Consider the following 17,552-nt stretch of genomic DNA (forward strand, 5'->3'; position numbering starts at 1 on the left):
CCTACTGTTGAAAACCAGATACAAAGTGTTAAGTACTACTCAGATGGTTTTATTTCACACTTTATGGATATATATAATACAAATTACAATGTGTATGGATCTAAAAGCAAATAAGTGGAAAAGAACTACCAGTTTAAAAAACTATTGTAATTCAGACAAAAAATAGGCTCATTCTACAACATGGTAGTTAAGTGATTTGCATCAAGCTGATATTACTGTTCATTTTTAACTGTTGTTTAACAACTTGTGGAAAATAAATTTCCAGTATTCCATTTCTTTCGGTCATTTATGTTGCTCTTTCATTTCACTCCGATGAGACAATGAAAGCAGTGTGCCTTATGGTTCAGTCACTTTCCACTTTCTGATTCCCCTTCACTAACTCAAAGTCAGCTGGTACATTACACGAGAACGTACAAATAAATCATGACTGCATTTTATGAACTACTAAGAATATCTGTGCTCATCTTAAATTCAGTAAAACCTGCCTAATTTTAATCTGGGATTTAAGTCTGGTTGGCAGCATTGTCTGTCTGCATTAATGTGTCGTGGTGTGCTGTGGAAGTGGATCTGCAGCGGGAAGCTGTTGGCACTGAAACCTGGTGTCCGCACTGTCCGTGTTGTGGGGGTTCACTTTGACGTAGCCTTAGTCTGGATGCACGTTAGCAGGTGGAGCACGTCCACCCGCTGGTTTGGTTTCACACACTCCAGGAGCGCTGTGCAACTGAAGTGTGGCAACTGGGGACCATAGGGAGAGTCGCTTAAAAACATTCTCCTGATCATAGAGAAAAACATTCCCCTGATCATAAAGCACTAACGAAGGCACACCAGATGAAGTCCAATTCCCCATCACCTTGTTGTTTCTATTCTTACGTTCTCGTAACTGAAGCACTGGCTGTTAAAATCAAGATGAGAAATATTTAGCCCTTGAAGAGTACAGATAGCTGAAAGAACATGCTTGATCATTCAAGGTCCAGAGAGCTTTTCATAAACACTCTCCAATGAAGTCCTGAAAATTGTTGAAAAAGAAAACTCTGGTTATTTCATGACTGACATCTGTATGTTTTCCATTAAATTGTTGGCTGGCTGTGCTCAAACAACTCGCAACGTTAGCTTCAGCTAGTAGAAACAGGTGCAGCTCCAGTTATCATGGTGCAGGTTTGGCGATTGGCAGCAGCAGAGGGCTGGCTTTTAACTTCCACAATTCTTTTCATCCTGTACTTTTTTTCTTTCCAAAGCAGCAGGTTTCAGCTGCCCTGACTGTTCTCACCGTCGCCACTCTCACTGTCAACAAAGAACGGAGCCCTGATTTTCATGGCCGAGTACTTTAGCGAGTACCACATCCCACGCCACGTAGACCAAACCATGCCATTGTCATGGGATCCATTGTACCTTCCTGTTCTGTAGTATCGTCCATTGAGGTTTACGGCATGGCACCTTGTAACCATGTAGGAGAGGGGGAAAAAGGAGATTAGGCTTTGCATCATTACAGTGAAGTACAATTTTCACACAACATACATTTAGAAGTACCAGGGTGGGATTCATTGACAGGTTCAGACACCTAGATGTATCTGTCTGTACTGAACTGCTTATCTAAAGTCCTCCAGCCTATGGAGATCTGGTTAATGCATTTAGTGGAACCCAGAGAAGTATCCCAAAGCAGACACCTTCGCTGGTCAGATAATTCAACCTGTTGACTCCTTCAAGTGTATTAACTAGGGACATGATTCAGTTGCCTACGCAGAGGGGTGTAGTGCCATTTGGTAGGCTCTAGCTCAAGTGTAGGCAGCTATGTATTGACACCTAAAAATGCAGATGTCTTTTAATTGAGGTAAATCCCACTATTGATGTACATTTTTGTAGCTCCACTGATTTCTATTTGTATGTGGTGAGGGCCTGGTCAAAGAAGAGGCTCATCCTGCACTAAAGCAGAGAAAAACTGAGCGCGGTGTGTCCATGCTTCCAGGGCTGGTGAACCTGAGTCCCTGTCTGTCGATGTGTAGGGTATGCCCAACTAGCAAACACACCATCAGGACTCTGAAGGGGTAGCTCGCCCCCCAGACATGCTCCACAATAGAGAAATGCCTTTGTACACACTTCACCTTGCAGTGGCTACAATTGTCTTCTTTCCTGGGATATAGCCCAAAGCGCTTTAAGGGATTTTAATTGGGCTCTTTTCCTTCCAGGACATGCCCCCCTGTGCGTTTATTCTGACCCATTTGCTTAAAATGAATGCAACTTACCTGTGGCCCAGTTTCTTGAAATGAATGCAACTTACCTGCTTTGCTTCATAATGAAAGAAAGATTGCTTTCCTTCGAGGATCTGTAAGTGAACATCTTAGATTTGGCTGTGCGAGGTGGCAAACGCACACAGCAACCTCCCGCTGCTGTAAGGTAGGCAAGTCCTCTCGGCTGTACAGCCACCCACACCCTACGCATCCGAGAGGAATCAACTGGTTTCCATACCTGTTAAACCACCAACCGCCCTTGTTTTCTAATGCACAGTTGCCTGCCAGGAAGCGATCGTGATCCTTGTCAGATGTGGTGAACTGCATCCCTCTGTGAGAGGCTGACCACTGATCTTCAAAATTGCTCCCACCAGACAGAGCGTCGCCAGCGTTACCAGAATAGGTGCCAAACCATAACCTGTAATTGTCCTGCAAGAATATGTGAAACATGTCTTTGATATCAGCTCTTTCTGCCCTTTCTGCCATTTTTGAGATCAAATTTGCTCTGGCCATAGTATCCACTGTCAAAGGCAGCGTTGAAGTCCTCAACAGTTGACTGTTGAAGTCAAGGGTGACTTTTGGCCCCATGCTTTAATGATCCTAGTGTAGATCAATATGGGATTTAAACTTCCAGAAGGGACTGCTAATTACTCCTGCTGCTGCAAAGGGCTTCAGGCTTTATTGTCTTTCAATAACCATTTGATACACTAGACAACAAGCTGGAAGGCTCTTCCTAGCTCATCAAGAACAACTTGGCAGGAAACTGTGCTAAGTAGTTGCCTTCCTAAACTGATCGGTTGTTCAGCTAGAATAGCTCCTTAGGATTTTTGCTCCTCCAAGAACTAGAAGACATCCGATTTCTAGCTAAATGGTCCTGTCCTGGTAGGAATACTTAGACGAATAGTTCCATTGTGCACAGCTAACAGATCTAAAAGACATTTGATATGAGACGGATGATTACTTTTGTGGTGTGGGCTTTTTCCTGTCATCATATTCCACTTTTGTTTATGAGAAATAGCAGTAAGGTATTAAAATGAAGCTGTTCAAATTTTTCATAAGAAAACCCTAATTGCAAACTGAACGTAACACGTACATTTCTGGAGCAGTGATGGAGTTGGAATTAGGACTGGTTCATGCAATGGAACTCATGTCCTTGGGTATTCGGCCTACTTACAAGTGGTGTTCAGAAGGGCAAGCCTGCAAAGAACAGCACCTGCATTGAGCAGGACGCTGTCTAAAGCTAGAATGCAAACAAGAAAATACAGGGTTTTCTGTCCTTGGGCTTTCACTACTAAGTGTAGTGCCACAGGTACCTGTCTTCAAGATAGGAACTTACAACCGCTCTTTCAAAGCTTTGATTAGAGTTCAATGCCTAACTCAGTAGAGGGGGTTTTTTTCTGGTGGTTGCCTTTTATATGACAGCCTGAAACACCCTCCTAGGAAGTAGGAGAACGGGGTTCAGTTTCCTTGCAGAGGCTCAAACCCTTATCTCCTCCGTCATGGAAGATTCTTTTAACCATGAGGCCAGAGGCAAATGCACATGGGAACCCCTGTGCTCCGTGGTGAGAGCTGGCCTCCATGCAAAAGCAGAGTTAGCAAGACAGCACGCGTGATCCTGTGATCCGGTGGCTTGGGCACTCAGCAGTTGTGAGGAAAAAGTCCCAGGCTTGTGTCCCTGCTCCCAGGGCTGTTTGTCAGTCAGCCAAACCAGGAATCCCAGGGAACCAGAGCAGGTATGTTTTGCAGAGCTGTAATTACAACCCTGATACTGAAATCCGATGCTGCATGTGCAGATGCCCCACCCTCACAGATAAAACAAGCAAATCGCCACTCTCTCCATTTCTTACCTGCTCATTTGCAAGCTGGAAATTTTCATAGACCGCATAACGTCTTTCCCCATGCCAGTCCATCAGGTCAATCTTTAATGAGTTCTCTCCTAAACACAAAGCGGCGTCCTGTTAAATGAACTATATCTCATGCAAATTGGAAATAAATCTGTGGAGGGAAAATACTTGCACCTCTAGCGAGCAGGTCATAGATGTGGTCGTTGCCCAGCCAGTATTCATCATTCTTGCCCTGGAATTTCCCAAATCCCAGTTTGTAATCATCCCATTTCCTGCAGCGAGATACAAATATCAATTTCAGCATGTGAGGGAATTAGACAGTTTGTGAGACTTAGCTATGGTAACAAGTAAAACTTCAGCTGTATCTCTAGACATTGTTTTCTAAAAGTACCTGATTCATTGCAAGCTGAGCTGAGATTTGTCACTCTGCCTTAGAAGTAAATACAACTCACAGCTTGCTTCTTCGCCTGCTAAACCTGTGCACGCACATATATTGGGATCAATCCTTCAAACTGCAAGATGCAGCACTTGCAGAACGAAGTTGTCAGTTAGATGGAAAGGGAAAGCAGCAGCTGTCATATTGGTCTTTAGCAAAGCATCTGATACTGTTCTTCAGCAAGTCATATGCATTCCTGGCTGGAAATTAATGTTGCAGTTTAAAATATGCTACAATCTTGGATGTAGGATGTGGTATAGTGAAGAATCAGAAACTGAATAGAAGCTGCAAACAAAAGCTTCCAGATCATAGAATCATAGAATCATAGAATTGTTAAGGTTGGAAAAGACCCTTAAGATCATTGAGTCTAACCGTTAACCTAGCACTGCCAAGTCCACCACTAAACCATGTCCTCAAGCACCACTTCCACCCTCTTTTAAATACCTCCAGGGATGGAGACTCAACCACTTCCCTGGGCAGCCCGTTTCAGTGCTTGACCACTCTTTCAGTGAAGAAGTTTTTCCTAATATCCAACCTAAACCTCCCCTGGCGCAGCTTGAGGCCATTTCCTCTCATCCTATCACTTGTTACTTGGGAGAAGAGACCGACTCCCACCTCACTACAACCTCCTTTCAGGTAGTTGTAGAGAGCAATAAGGTCTCCCCTCAGCCTCCTCTTCTCCAGGCTAAACAACCCCAGCTCCCTCAGCTGCTCCTCATAAGACTTGTGCTCTAGACCCTTCACCAGCTTCGTTGCCCTCCTCTGGACACGCTCCAGCACCTCAATGTCCTTCTTGTAGTGAGGGGCCCAAAACTGCACACAGCATTCGAGGTGCGGCCTCACCAGTGCCGAGTACAGGGGGACGATCACTTCCCTGGTCCTGCTTGCCACACTATTCCTGATACAAGCCAGGATGCCGTTGGCCCTCTTGGCCACCTGAGCACACTGCTGCAGATGAAGTTAAAAGGAAAATATCTGGGTCTGATTTGTGCTTCTGTTCCACTTAAATCTATTTTTGATTCATTGACTGCTCTCACCTCTGCTTTTTTGCAGGATCACTGTTCAGATGTGGCAACTTGTCTTTCAAAGATAAACACTTATTTTTCATCAGCATTCTCTGGTTTCATCTTTCTAAGAGAAATCTCCTGCTGTTACTTTCTTCTCATCATTTCATTCTCTTAAAATCGCCTCTGTTGTTTATGTATTATCTTTGACATTCACATATACTTCCTGTGTATCAACATTTCCAGTTTTACTAACCCTGTGTTTATTCCCTTTCTCATGTCGTTATTAGGGATATTAGTTCTGTCTGACCTATATACTAGTCAGTGCTCCTCTTCAGGATATTTTTCATTCAGCTGTGCTGAGAGATGAACTACCATGGCTAGATAGCTCCCACTCTGTGGGCAAGCCAGCTTAGAGCTAGTTGAGGTAGCTTTGCAAACAGACTGCACTCGCTATAAGAGACACTAGACATGCCCTGAAATTGTGTGTGCTGTGATAGTGAATTAATCCACATGGGAATGTTTCTTCTTTACTGTGCTACCAGAGCATTTCTCTGCCTGGAGGTTTCCAGGTGAAAGTCACTTCTCTGGGATTTTTGCATAAAGAACAATCTGGACCAGTGGTTTGGCATCTTTTTGAATGATCTAAATAAGGAAATAAATGTTGCACCATGCTGAAAATTATTCCTGATATGAAAACAGGTAATATGTTCAATGGGTCTCAGTCTATGTGCTGGCAGGAGATACCTGCCAGTTTGGAGCCTTCAACAGTCTCCAATAATGATAAAACAAATATGCACACACGTACACACTTACTCAAATGCAGGGAAAGCATGGGAAAGGTGTTATAGGTCCATTTTGAAAATGGCCTCCTGCTACCAATACGTACCCCCACATTGTCCTAATGCACAGAGTTATCATCATTAAAGCACAGTCTTGCATCTTCTGCTTCTCAAATGTTGGGTTTTGCCAGGCAGCAGGACGGGGGGTGGGAGCAGGAGGCCTGGTGGGAGCAGCAAGCCCTGTTGCTGCAACCGTGGTGCACCTACCTGTTGAAATTCTCCTTGCCGTTACTCCGCCGCTGAATGACAGTCCAGCCCCCGCCGTCAGACATGTCACAGTATGCCAGGAAAGGCTCTCGGTCTGCTCTGGGCCTGATCCGGTAGTAGCCATTTTTGGTCTTCTTCCGATTATACAACGCGGAGCAATCTAGGCAGAACAGTATCGGTTTGTTAAACGGGGCAGGGGGAAAGCAAGGGGGTATGTGCAGCCAAGTGGAGACATCGCTGAGAGGCTGCATGGGACCAGGACACTTGGCCAGCCTGTGTAATAGCTCTGCAAGCCCTGCAAAGCCAAAGCAAATGGTTCAGTCAGGTAGTAGCAATGCTGGTTTGCAAACTGCTGGGCCTGACAAAGAGCAGCAAGGCTTGAGAGCCTTTACAGCCATGCCCTCTGAGGGAGTCACTCCCAAATCTCTGGTGAGATACAGGATGGCTGCAGCTCAGGCTGGGGCTATAGCACGGGAGCAACGCAGGACCAGGACTGGCTCTGTCAGCAAGATCATTTGCAGGAAGCTAATTTCCATGTGGAAAGTAACCTCAGCTGTACTTCAGATTGGATCAGGGCCCAAAATTTCTAAAATAAGAGGCAAAGTTCCTGTGACTAGCTCTACCAGGCTGTATCAGGAGAGTGCCTTTCAGGACCTCAGTCCTTCACACTTTTAATGTAACACCCATGAGGAAGAAAATCTTGACCACAGGCCACAGTTCCAGTTATGACCATGTTCTCAAAGTGACACCAAAGAACAGAGTATGCACACCTGCTACTGTGCCACAGAAGAGATGGAGGAGCCAAGGAACAGAGAGGCTGGGCTCCTCCAAAACAGGTTTCAGTGCCTGCCGCTGAGCCAGGCCTTCTGGGCTCCCAAGTCATTTGGGGAAAAAGGGCTCAAAAGCAAGACCCAGCTCTTCCTAAAGCAGATGTCTAAAGTAGGTCCAATGGAAAATAGCTGAGGTGCCTGTTCCTCTCTGCACCAGAGTCCCAGGTGAAAAGCCCAGCTGCAGGTGTCTGCGTTGTACCCGGGCGGTAGCTGCCTAAAGCTGGGCCAGCTGACTCCAGCCCCAGGGAATGCCTGCTGGTACCGGGGCCACCAAGCTGCCCTACTTCTTCCTATGTATCTGACTGCATTTTAAAGCACAAGCCACTTTAAAAATTCTAAAACTTTTACCAGAAATAAAATATGACACATGGGACACTGCAGGGAGAAATAATCATTGTGGCAAGCTGAAATTTCCACATATGCTACTGCAAACCGTACCTTGGTCATAGACTATCAAATTTCCACTGGTTGTGGGTAAAAGCATCTCATGCTGCACGCTCCTGTTGCCTGAGAACAGCCCACTTTTTGTTCGATGGTAAGTGTTCTCCAGGATGTCCTTCAGTTGCAGTTCATATAAGTAAAGCAAGTCTTGAAGCTGTTTTAACCTTTGTCTTAATTTATTGTTGTCTAGGAGGCAGATATCTTTTTCCTATGGAGAAAATAAAATAAAAAAAACCCCTCGCTTCAGTCAGTGGTAAGAACAGGGAGGCAGAAAGAGGAGTACCTGTCTCCTCCTGATCCTGACATGTCACACCACCTCTGTGGATCAAGACGATTCGATGGTGGTCTCTCTCTAAGAGACAGGAATAGTGCACAGCACGGGCTGTTGAGGTGAACCCAGTGGAAAACGGTTTTCTACAATGATCTTGCCACTGCTCAGAGCATCCCAGAACATAATCAGATAGGCAGAAAATGACTTTGGACAAAAATAATTCGTCTTCGCTCCCATTTAATGAAGTCAAAGGGAGTCTTTGCAGACTATGAAACTGCTCAGGTTAGTAAGAGGGGGGGGAAACCGGCTCTTGCACTGCAGCCAGGCCAAACCAGCGAGGTTCCAGAAACATCTTCTTGTAAAACTGGAAGATAAAAGAGCTGATATTTGGTGCAAATCAGTGGAAAGCAGTGAGCCTACCAGGATCAGCAGAGTAACTTCAGAGCTGCATTGCCATAACTGAGACCAGAATCTGGCCCACACTGACTGGGATAAGCATTTTCAGCAACAATCTAGTCTGTGACTGGTATTACTCCACTAAAAACATAACAGAACAGAGCAAAATCTCTTCCAAGACAACCAAGCAAACCCGTGCAATAAGAATCAGTTGCTATTTTTGCTCTAAGCAAGCTGGCTTGAGTGATACCAGGTCAGGACCAGTTCTAGGCATAAGCAAAATAAGCAGTTGCCCAGGACAGCAGACTGACGAGCGTGCTCAAACATGGCCTCCCAGCTGCTTCTTCCTTCTCCTAGGCCTGTTGGTTTTCCTTCACAGAGGATTTCCAGGCTCGAGGCACACAGGGACCTGCTGCAGACAGCCCTGAGCTTGCCAAACTCTCCTTGCCAAGCTCTGTACCTCCTTGGGATGGCCCAAGAGTAATTCGCTCATCAGAAGAGTATAGATTGCCTCAGACTATGCCTACCACCTCTTCCCCTTCCTGCTTTTTAAATTGCAATGAATAAATGAAGGCATTTTTCCCTGAGGGAATGGAGCAGAGTATTTCTTCTGTGGCCATAAAATCACTTTTTTTTTTTTCTTTAGGGGACTTTTGTTGTTGTTTTTAGTTCTTGGCAACGTCAGTCCAGCCATCCAGAGAGCTGCCCATCCTCTAATGCCATGAAACTCCTGTATTATCAAGACAGCAACAGTGACCTTCCTTTAGCTGCAGGCAGACACCTTTTTGCTGTGCTCTTGCAGGCCCACGTCCCTTTTGTGGGGGACCACCTATCTCTACATGACTGGGAATGATAAATCATTGAGAGGTTGTACAGACACTGGCTGAGATACGCACCGAAAACCTGGGTGCAGGTGAGCTGAAGCTGACCAGGAGAAAGAGCAGCAGCAACCAGGGCATCATCACGCTCATTTCTTATCACCTGAAAAGAAGCATTGACAGGCTGCACTGGAGGTTTCTTTAGTTCCTCTCACAACTTAATCCCTCCTCACAATCACGTTTAATTCCCCAGAAAATGCTGAAGGATTTGTTAAGGAGTTTGCTTCAAACTACAGGCAGGACAAAATCGGTGATGTTGATCCCTAAGATGCATGTTAGGGAGAAGCTGAAGCACCAGTGCAGTGTGCTGACAGGGGGACCGAGGTTTGGGTCCAAGCTCCTGCTTCCCTGGAGAAATAAACACCCGGCGTGACTCTCCAGCAGCCTCTGCCCCTTCTCCCGAGTGCCCACGCAGACGGGAGGTTACTCAGCAACAATGCCTCCTTGGAGCACTCCTTGCCAAACTGGTTGGCCAAAATCACACAGTCCTTATTCAGTCCAAACTCCCCAAACTTAAGAGGAATTTTGCCTCCTGGTTGAGTGAGCGTAGGCATTGCCCCTCCTTGGTCCATGGACTGGTCTGTCAGGATGGCATTACCTTGGAGGCCGAGGGTAGAAGTGACACATGGGACAGAGTGGGCACAGGATATTTTTTCCTTGGATTTCAGTGGAAGAGAGCTTTGCTGCCGACCTGCCCCAGCATGCAGATGGAGCATTGGTCGGAGAGTCTCAGCTAGAAAAAATGCTAAGCCACCGCCACTGGGAACATGCAGCTGAACGTGAGCGAACAGTACAAATTGTTCGCAGTGTGCTTGCACGGTGCTTTAAAAAAAAAAATCAGAAAGAATTTAAAAAATCTGTGAAATAGGCTAAACCCAACTCCCCCGCTTCACATCTGGAATTGCTGCAGAAACTTGGCTACCCAGCTCTATGCTCTCAGCGACGTGCTTTATTTCGGCTCCGGCTCTATTAGCATCCCCGCAGCAGCTGATGCTAGGGCTGCTTCCAGAGCCGACAAAGCTGCCGCAACAGGGGAGCTGTCTGCCAAGCCGGGCAGGCAGGGCCCAAAGCGAGCCGAGAGAAGCAGCGCCCTGTGGAAGTCACCCATAAAGATGTCGCGCAGGTGGGTGCCCCAGCATGTGGCATTTTTCCAGCTCGTAGAGAGAAGAGCTCAGTATTACAGCAGGGGACCCCCCAGCCCGTGAGCGCTGGTGCTCTTCATTCACACCACCACGCAGCAGCCGTGCCGGTGGCTGCAGCACCGGTGCTGAGGTCAGAATCAGGCCCCATAGCATGTGGGTGGAGGCAAAAAGCTGACAGGAAGAATGGGTTTGAGCAATGGCTCCTGAAAACCAGACAGTGCAGACCGGAGGGAAAGAAAGCAACTTCATCTACGCCTTTATCAACGTGTATTAAATGCACATACCTGTAACTCGCCTTTCCTTCGGACGTCCTCCTGATAAGATTAATCTCCCTTAAAAGTCAACTGCAAAAGAAAGTGACCATAAACCTGGCTGCATTTCTAGAGGTTGATGAGATTTTCCTCTCCAGATGGCCCACATCAAGGGCGCAGACGAAGAACGTTTCACAGCACTAGGCAGTTCCACCGAAAAGACACTTGCAATTCCTCTCCTGAAAGAGTTCCCCAAACCCTGGTTTATCTGTTGTTACCCAATACTCATCCTGCTGCTTCCCCGTGAGGATAAATGACAGTTAGGTTTCTGCATCAGCAGTGGTCTCCAAAGGAGATGGGCTCTCCTGGTTGTGCACCATTACCCACCTTATTTGACCAGCAAGCTCAACCAAGACTGACTTCTTTAAGTGTTTATATGAATCGCTCAGCCTAATGCTCCCTGCGGGAGTTTTATCTCTTGTTTAATACAGCCAGGCTCATTTCAATAAGTCCTGCAAGGTGGAAATAACACAGCTTTTCCGTTCAGCATTCCTTTTGCTGTTTAATCTGGTTTATATGTAAAAGCACAGCACAGCTGTAATGCCAAAGGAGCTGCAAATCTGAAGCAAGAAGCGAACATGGGGGTATTAAGCAAGATTTGCTATTAGACTGAAATCTCAGGAGGTTTGCAGTTGCGTAACTCTCCTCTGAGCTGGATGATTAGATTTGTTAGTTAACACAAACAAGGACATTTGTGGAAGAGAGAAAAAAAGAAACCCAAACAAACAGATGGGTGCCTCCCTTTGCGTTATGGCCAAGGAATTACAGATTAGTTTAAAGAAAACAGCGGGAATGTTCCATTTTACAGAGCTGTGTTCGGAGGAGAGACCGTGGGGCAAAAAGACAAGGCATACAAGCCTATCATAAACTTCTGTATCACTCTCCAGGAAAGCAGGACTGTCCAGCTATGACCAAGTACAGAGATGCTGTTTATTTCTTAAAAACTGCATTCCTCTTCTCCCGCAAGAACCGCTGACGCATTTCACTGCCAAAGGATTATGTAAACAGTGCCTTTCTTCTCACTTGTTCTCTACCCCCAGTTTTAGGCTGGTTTTGGAAGCTGTGAGATTAAATGAGTGAAACGTCTCCTCTCCTCCTTAGTGGGTCCTCGGCCCTTTCTTCCACCCCTTCGGCCAGTGGCTGCAGCTGACAGCAGGGTGCTCAAGTACCACATTCCCGAGCACAGGGGAGCTGCACACCATCCCCTGGGGCTTTCATCCACAGCAGCCCCTTCCTTAACTGGAGCCAGCCAGCCAGCGCTTGAAACACTGCGTACCAATTTATGCTCTTGCCTTAATGGCCAACAACCTCCTTGACCTGCGAGCACCTGGGTGGGATCGACGATGGGCCTGGGTCTGCGGTGGCAGCGTTGGAGGGACGGTGTGGGCAGCATGGTCAGCCCCCGTGGCTGTCTGCAGGGTCGTACAGCCAGGAAGCATCGGGCCGCACGTACCTGACTCCTGCTGGTCCCCAGGTAGGAGGGGGCGGTGGAGCTGCAGTCCCCAGTGGGACTCAGGCGTGTATGTTATGTGACTGCAGCTTTGCAGGAGCAGGACTCAAAGTCCAACTCTCCTTCAGGGACCCCCCAAACGCCTCTCAGAGCCAAGACACCTGGAGCACTCTCATGCTCTCGCGAGGACTCCACCAGTGTTAGCCTCACCAATGTCTGCATGTGAAAAACCCATTCAGCCAGAATGTGTTTCTTGCATACCTGCTTCACAATGAACTTAATTTTCCCAGGCTAGATGAAGCTTTAGGAATATCTGAAGCACAAGAGAAGGATTGCCATGAGGTTGAGTTCACGTGAGATGGGGTTAGCAGGGGGGTGTGTTCATGTACTGCTCCACTGGCCCAGAGCTAAAATAATCAAGTCATCTTAAAGAACGTGGACACTGTGTGATCACTGGTGTTGTTTCCTCACAGATGTTGAAGTCCCTAGGCAATGGAACTGTAAATGCTCTTCTTTTTTTTTCCTGGAATACACATGCTTCACACATATTCTGCAGTGCAAATTCCTGTTTAGTTACTTGGAAGGAGATCAAATTCCCTCTTCTTAAGATACTCAGTGATCTTGTCAGCAAATAACAGTTTCATTAACTAAAAACTTCCCCACCCTGCCCTCCTCCACCCTCCTTCCAGCAAAAGTACGTAGGTGCTGAATAACAGTCATAAAAAACTATTATTCACACATTAAATGCACAGCCAGCACAGCAAGAATGTAAAATGGTGGATAAACGTGAATGAAGAGAGTGGCTCTGGGGTGGCTCTGGACATTGCTGCAGTCACGGGGTGCTGGGCTCCCCCAGAAAGAATGGCCCGGGATGAAGACATGAAGATGACACCTGATGGACATTCACCCCCCCAGGGCCCAATGGAACATCACTGCAGCTGGAAGACAGTGGTGGCCTCTCAAAACTCTCCCAAGAGCAGTTCCTCATTGTTTGTTCTTAAAGGGGCAAGGGAAGAAATGAGGCAGACTGCTTCAGACTCCAAAGGAGGTACAGAGACCTGAGGTTTTCACAGCAAGAATCTGACTGCCTAGCTGTGCCCTAGGAAAATTCAGAGTAGTCTGGAGCCAGCTCCAAGCAAAACAGGTCATTTGCACTGAATCCAGGTGCTTTATGCATTTGCCATTATATTTATACTTCTCTATCATGTCCCACCTTCCATGAACACCCTGCTCACTGGGAGAGACCCTGGACCAGGCTCCTTTGCAGGCACTGCAGGTGTGGAGGTACCAGGAGCCTGCAGGTTCTCAATGTGTGAGCTACTATACATCTTCTGTAGGAATCTGGGCTGCCAGTTTTTTTAAAACAAAGTTAACGTATGAGATCTGAAACAAATATTTTTTAAAAAAAAAACCCTAGCAATAAAGGGTTTCATCAAAAGTAAGATAAATTTAAAAGATCAGGATAACATCAGCCACCATAGTTTCAATCTATGAAATAACCGAAACCAGCATATGCACATTAAAAGTCTGTGGTTTGTTAGCAAGGAGTAACCACAGAAATCTTGTGTACAAAGAAGGAGTATGGTGGCAGACCATGAAACATGCTAGATCTGAATGTTTTGATAACGTTCAAAGAGCAAAGACATAATTCAGCCTAACTAATGAGTCTGCATGCAGCCTATGAGTATCTAATGGGTTGACACAACAAATGTAATTAGTTCATAAGTTCCTGAGGGTAAGCACAGGTCCAAGCGATCTCACTTACATGAGGAATAGCTGTACCAAAGGGAATTAGTCACAAGGCCAGAGGGAGTACGTGGATTATCTGCGTGATCTTCTACCTACCTCAGGTCAGAGAACTCCCCTGACCTAATTCACTCCCATTTGAACTAGAGCATCTCTTTGAGAAAGACATTTTGGTGTAAAATATTCAGCGTTGAAGAACCAGCCACAGACCTTAGCATGCTCTTCCTCTGCTTAATTACCCACATGTTGTTAATTATTATTGTTTTTTGTCCTGAGTCTGAATCTGCCAAGTCTCATCCTGCAGCCTTTTAATCTCATGATGCCTTACTCTGCGAAGGGGAAGAGCCCTCTGCTGCCAAAGTCTTTTTCCCTGCTTAAGGCTAGGTCCCAGCACATACAAGCCGTGTGCCTGCCCCTGCCTGGGAACCCAAACCCCGGTAGCTGCAAATTCTGCTCCTGGGGTGATTTTATTCAGGGTTGTTTAATGTAGAACGCGTACATAGAGGTGAGAAAAGCTGTGGGTGGTGTATGGCAGTGTGTGGTGGAGGTGGTCTCACTGGGCTTGTTGAGTGGGCTCCAGGGACTGCAATACTCTTCTGCCTAGATTCGGGATCCTGACCCACCCTAGGCAGGGACAATCAGCAGAGATATGTGGCCAGGATAGTCCAGGGCACGCACAGGAGCAGAACTGCAGGTTCTGGGGGGATATCTGTAGCCCAACAGAGAGGAGCCCAACCAATTTAATTGCCTCTAGGGTTAGGCAGCTGCTGAACAAGTACCTTTCTATATCTAAATTTTGAAGCTCTAAGTCTGCTTACACCCCTTTTGGGGCACCTAGACCTTTTTCCAGACCAGCCCTGACGGACTGTGGTTAAGTCACTCCTTATCTTTTCTTTCAGAAGACGGACAGTTTTGAGCTCCTTGACTCAGGCGTGATGAGATGCACTTCATGGCCTTTTAGTCACATCATGGCTTCTGGAGATGTGGTTACCAGGACTGGGGACCTGAGAGGACACAGGAGCCAAGTAAAGAGCTCAAGCAATATTTCTAACCCAACATCTTTCCCGTTTGTGGATCCAAGGATCTTGTTATTCATTTTGCCACAGAGCCACACGCCACAATCACCTGTGGCTGGCTACTCCCTGCCGCTGCCTCAGGACTTTCAGAGTTACGTGTTTTCATAATACAGTCACTGATGCTCCAAGAGTGACCTGCCATGGTGTTAACTCCCTGCAGTCAGGATGATTGTGATTTACAACACATGAGAACTTAGTTAAGAAATGCTTGCCAGCTTTTTGACATGTACACACATACCCCATGCAGGTGGCAAGTGCCTCTCAGTCAGTAGGACTGTAAGTAGGCCAAGGATTTCTTTTAAAGATGTTCCATGGTCCTTCAGGTACCAAGAGCTGGAAAGCACCATCCTGAGGTCCTTTGTTCTGAGACTGACAGTGGATGTATGGAAATGCACGTTGCTTGCTCATCTGCATTTACCAGATGTTACAATTTACTCAGTGCTAAGCAGCCATTCTTCTGTCTGACCACTTTTCCAACCTCTGTGTCAGCTGCAAACTTCATCACTCAGGATTTTTTCTGGGGCATGGTTTAAAAGAAAACAACACACCATTAAACAACGTATGACAACACCCAAACCCTGCAGAACCTCTCCAGAAAGGAATTGCTGAAGGATGGTTCTCCTTTTAGTTATTTTAAGACTAATGTGCTGGGTTTTCACCAACATGAACCAGATTGAGTTTATACTCTTCTACATTTTTAACCAAATGTGATTTTCTAGCCAGACAGTTGCTTACAGAAGCAACAAAATACTTTTATCAGTAAAACTTGTCATCTTTTTTTAGAACTACAAATTAGTTTGACAGGAATTATTTTCCCTAATCCCACATTGATTGGCATTTTATTATTATTATCACTAAGCTTCTTTAGTATTTTATTAGCTGAAGCCTATATCTACTCTGCTCTCATCTGGGAGCAAAGCCAAGCTGACAGATCTATCATCAGGTCATCTGATCTACCTGCTTTTAATATTGGCAGAGAACTGATTTTTTCCCCACTTATCTCCATATTTCTGCTATCCCAAAACTTAATAAAATTATTTTTCTTGGCCTTCTCTCTTGAGAGTATCAGATATAAATGAGCCATACCTACCGATTTTAAAATCCGTCAAGTTAAAAGATTCTCTTTACCACCCTCTCTGTTATTTTTGGAATGTAAAGTATGTCATCACCCCTCTGAGATATGCATACTTCATCCTGCTCTCTACCCAGTATGTAACTGGATTATTTACTGAACATTTCAATCTTTTCTGCATTTTGTTGACAATTCTGCTATTTTACACTGATGAATAATTGTCAGGGATCAGAACTGGATTCTGAGGGGTTTTTAAATGTCAGTATCATGAGTTAATGAGCAAAATATAACGAAAATGATTTACAAGTCTTGAATTTAAAAAACAGAGTATTTTCAATGCTTCCTTTTTATTTTTAGCTTTATGAACCCTGGATCTTGTTCCTATGCTTTTCTCCACCAGCTGAGAGCTAGAAATTTGATTTTATTCATAATGAAAAAATGGTGGTTTTAGTCATCTGACTCCAGAAGTTAAGGTTTTAAGAAAACAGATCAACCACGAGGAAACTCACGATGACGCATGAGAGCTGGCAAATCTACAGCATCACCAGTGCTCTAAGATTAGCAACACTGAAAGGAACAGTTACGGTGTTACCACTGGCAATGCGGTGTCTACCTATTTGATGAAAAATGGGAAGAACTGTTTTTCCTTTTTAAGTGCATCTGCAGCCTCTAGAAAGCTGGTTCATTTACAGCCCTGGCATTCAGTCTGAGTGCCAAACTGGAAGCCTCCCCGCTTCCAGCTCCCCCTGTGCGTGGCTGTTACAGGTTGTTCTGTGAAAAGTCCACTTCGATACCCAAACTACCTTCACACCTTGGTGCTTTCAGAGCCCACTACAGGGGCAGCCGGACTTCTGTATTTCTACAGTCTTCTCCAATGCGGTCCTCCCCGTGAAGGTGCTCCACAGGCATAAGCTCCTGCTGAAAGTAACTCACGGGATGCTCACACGGCCCACCAGGATCAAGCCTGTACTAAATAAACCTGCACACGTAAACTTTTTTCCAGAACGAAGAGCAAATTAATGGAATGCTTCTTCTCATCATCCTGTTTAGTTTCCATCCATGTTTAGCTGCTTCTCAAATATGTAATTATCTGCATATACCAAACATATTTAGCTCATTATTTGCTACCACTGTCTGTACTAGCTACTCACCCGTATATTTTTATATATGACAGACTTGAAAGGGAAACTTTCTATGTCCTCTGCTGCCCAGAAATGCTCCCTATTCTCAGCATTCATCTTAAAGGTTTTATTTCTCTCGGGCAAGACGCACAGGGGAAGGCTCCTGCCGGCTGTTACCCGCACCTCCCCCGGCCGGGCCGCGGCCGCAGCCCCAAAATCTCGCTCCGAGCTCCCCCTGCCGCCGGCCGCGCTGCAGCAAG

At 45.9% G+C, this 17,552-nt stretch overlaps 1 protein-coding gene across 3 annotated transcripts; it reads right to left on the bottom strand.

Annotated features, from left to right (window-relative positions):
* Positions 1-28: 28 nt before the first annotated feature.
* Positions 29-11,367, bottom strand: LOC104010938 (fibrinogen-like protein 1). 3 transcript variants are annotated; one of them, XM_087756270.1, is made up of 9 exons: positions 11,155-11,367; positions 10,801-10,860; positions 9,393-9,477; positions 7,827-8,037; positions 6,559-6,718; positions 4,244-4,341; positions 4,073-4,161; positions 2,464-2,654; positions 29-1,434 (listed from the first exon to the last, which is right to left on the bottom strand). In XM_087756270.1, the coding sequence occupies exons 3-9, from the start codon at positions 9,465-9,467 to the stop codon at positions 1,245-1,247; spliced, it is 1,014 nt and encodes a 337-aa protein (XP_087612396.1). In that variant the 5' UTR covers positions 9,468-9,477; positions 10,801-10,860; positions 11,155-11,367; the 3' UTR covers positions 29-1,244. The 3 variants fall into 3 exon arrangements, with proteins under 3 accessions (XP_087612396.1, XP_087612398.1, XP_009461403.1); XM_087756272.1 differs by lacking the exon at positions 11,155-11,367 and having other exon boundaries at positions 29-1,281; positions 1,390-1,434; positions 10,801-11,148; XM_009463128.2 differs by lacking the exon at positions 11,155-11,367 and having other exon boundaries at positions 10,801-11,148.
* Positions 11,368-17,552: the final 6,185 nt, after the last annotated feature.

This window comes from Nipponia nippon, unplaced genomic scaffold, assembly GCF_047370975.1.
Source record: "Nipponia nippon isolate SJK-2023a ecotype South Korea unplaced genomic scaffold, ASM4737097v1 scaffold_2, whole genome shotgun sequence".
Classification (NCBI taxonomy): Eukaryota; Metazoa; Chordata; class Aves; order Pelecaniformes; family Threskiornithidae; genus Nipponia; species Nipponia nippon.

Coding starts and splice junctions, on each gene's coding strand:
- LOC104010938 (XM_087756270.1), bottom strand. CDS start 9,467: ATGAGCGTGATGATGCCCTGGTTGCTGCTGCTCTTTCTCCTGGTCAGC. Junction 6,719..7,826: donor TTTGATAGTCTATGACCAAG/GTACGGTTTGCA, acceptor TGTTCTGCCTAG/ATTGCTCCGCGTTGTATAAT. Junction 4,342..6,558: donor GGCAAGGAGAATTTCAACAG/GTAGGTGCACCA, acceptor ATCTCGCTGCAG/GAAATGGGATGATTACAAAC.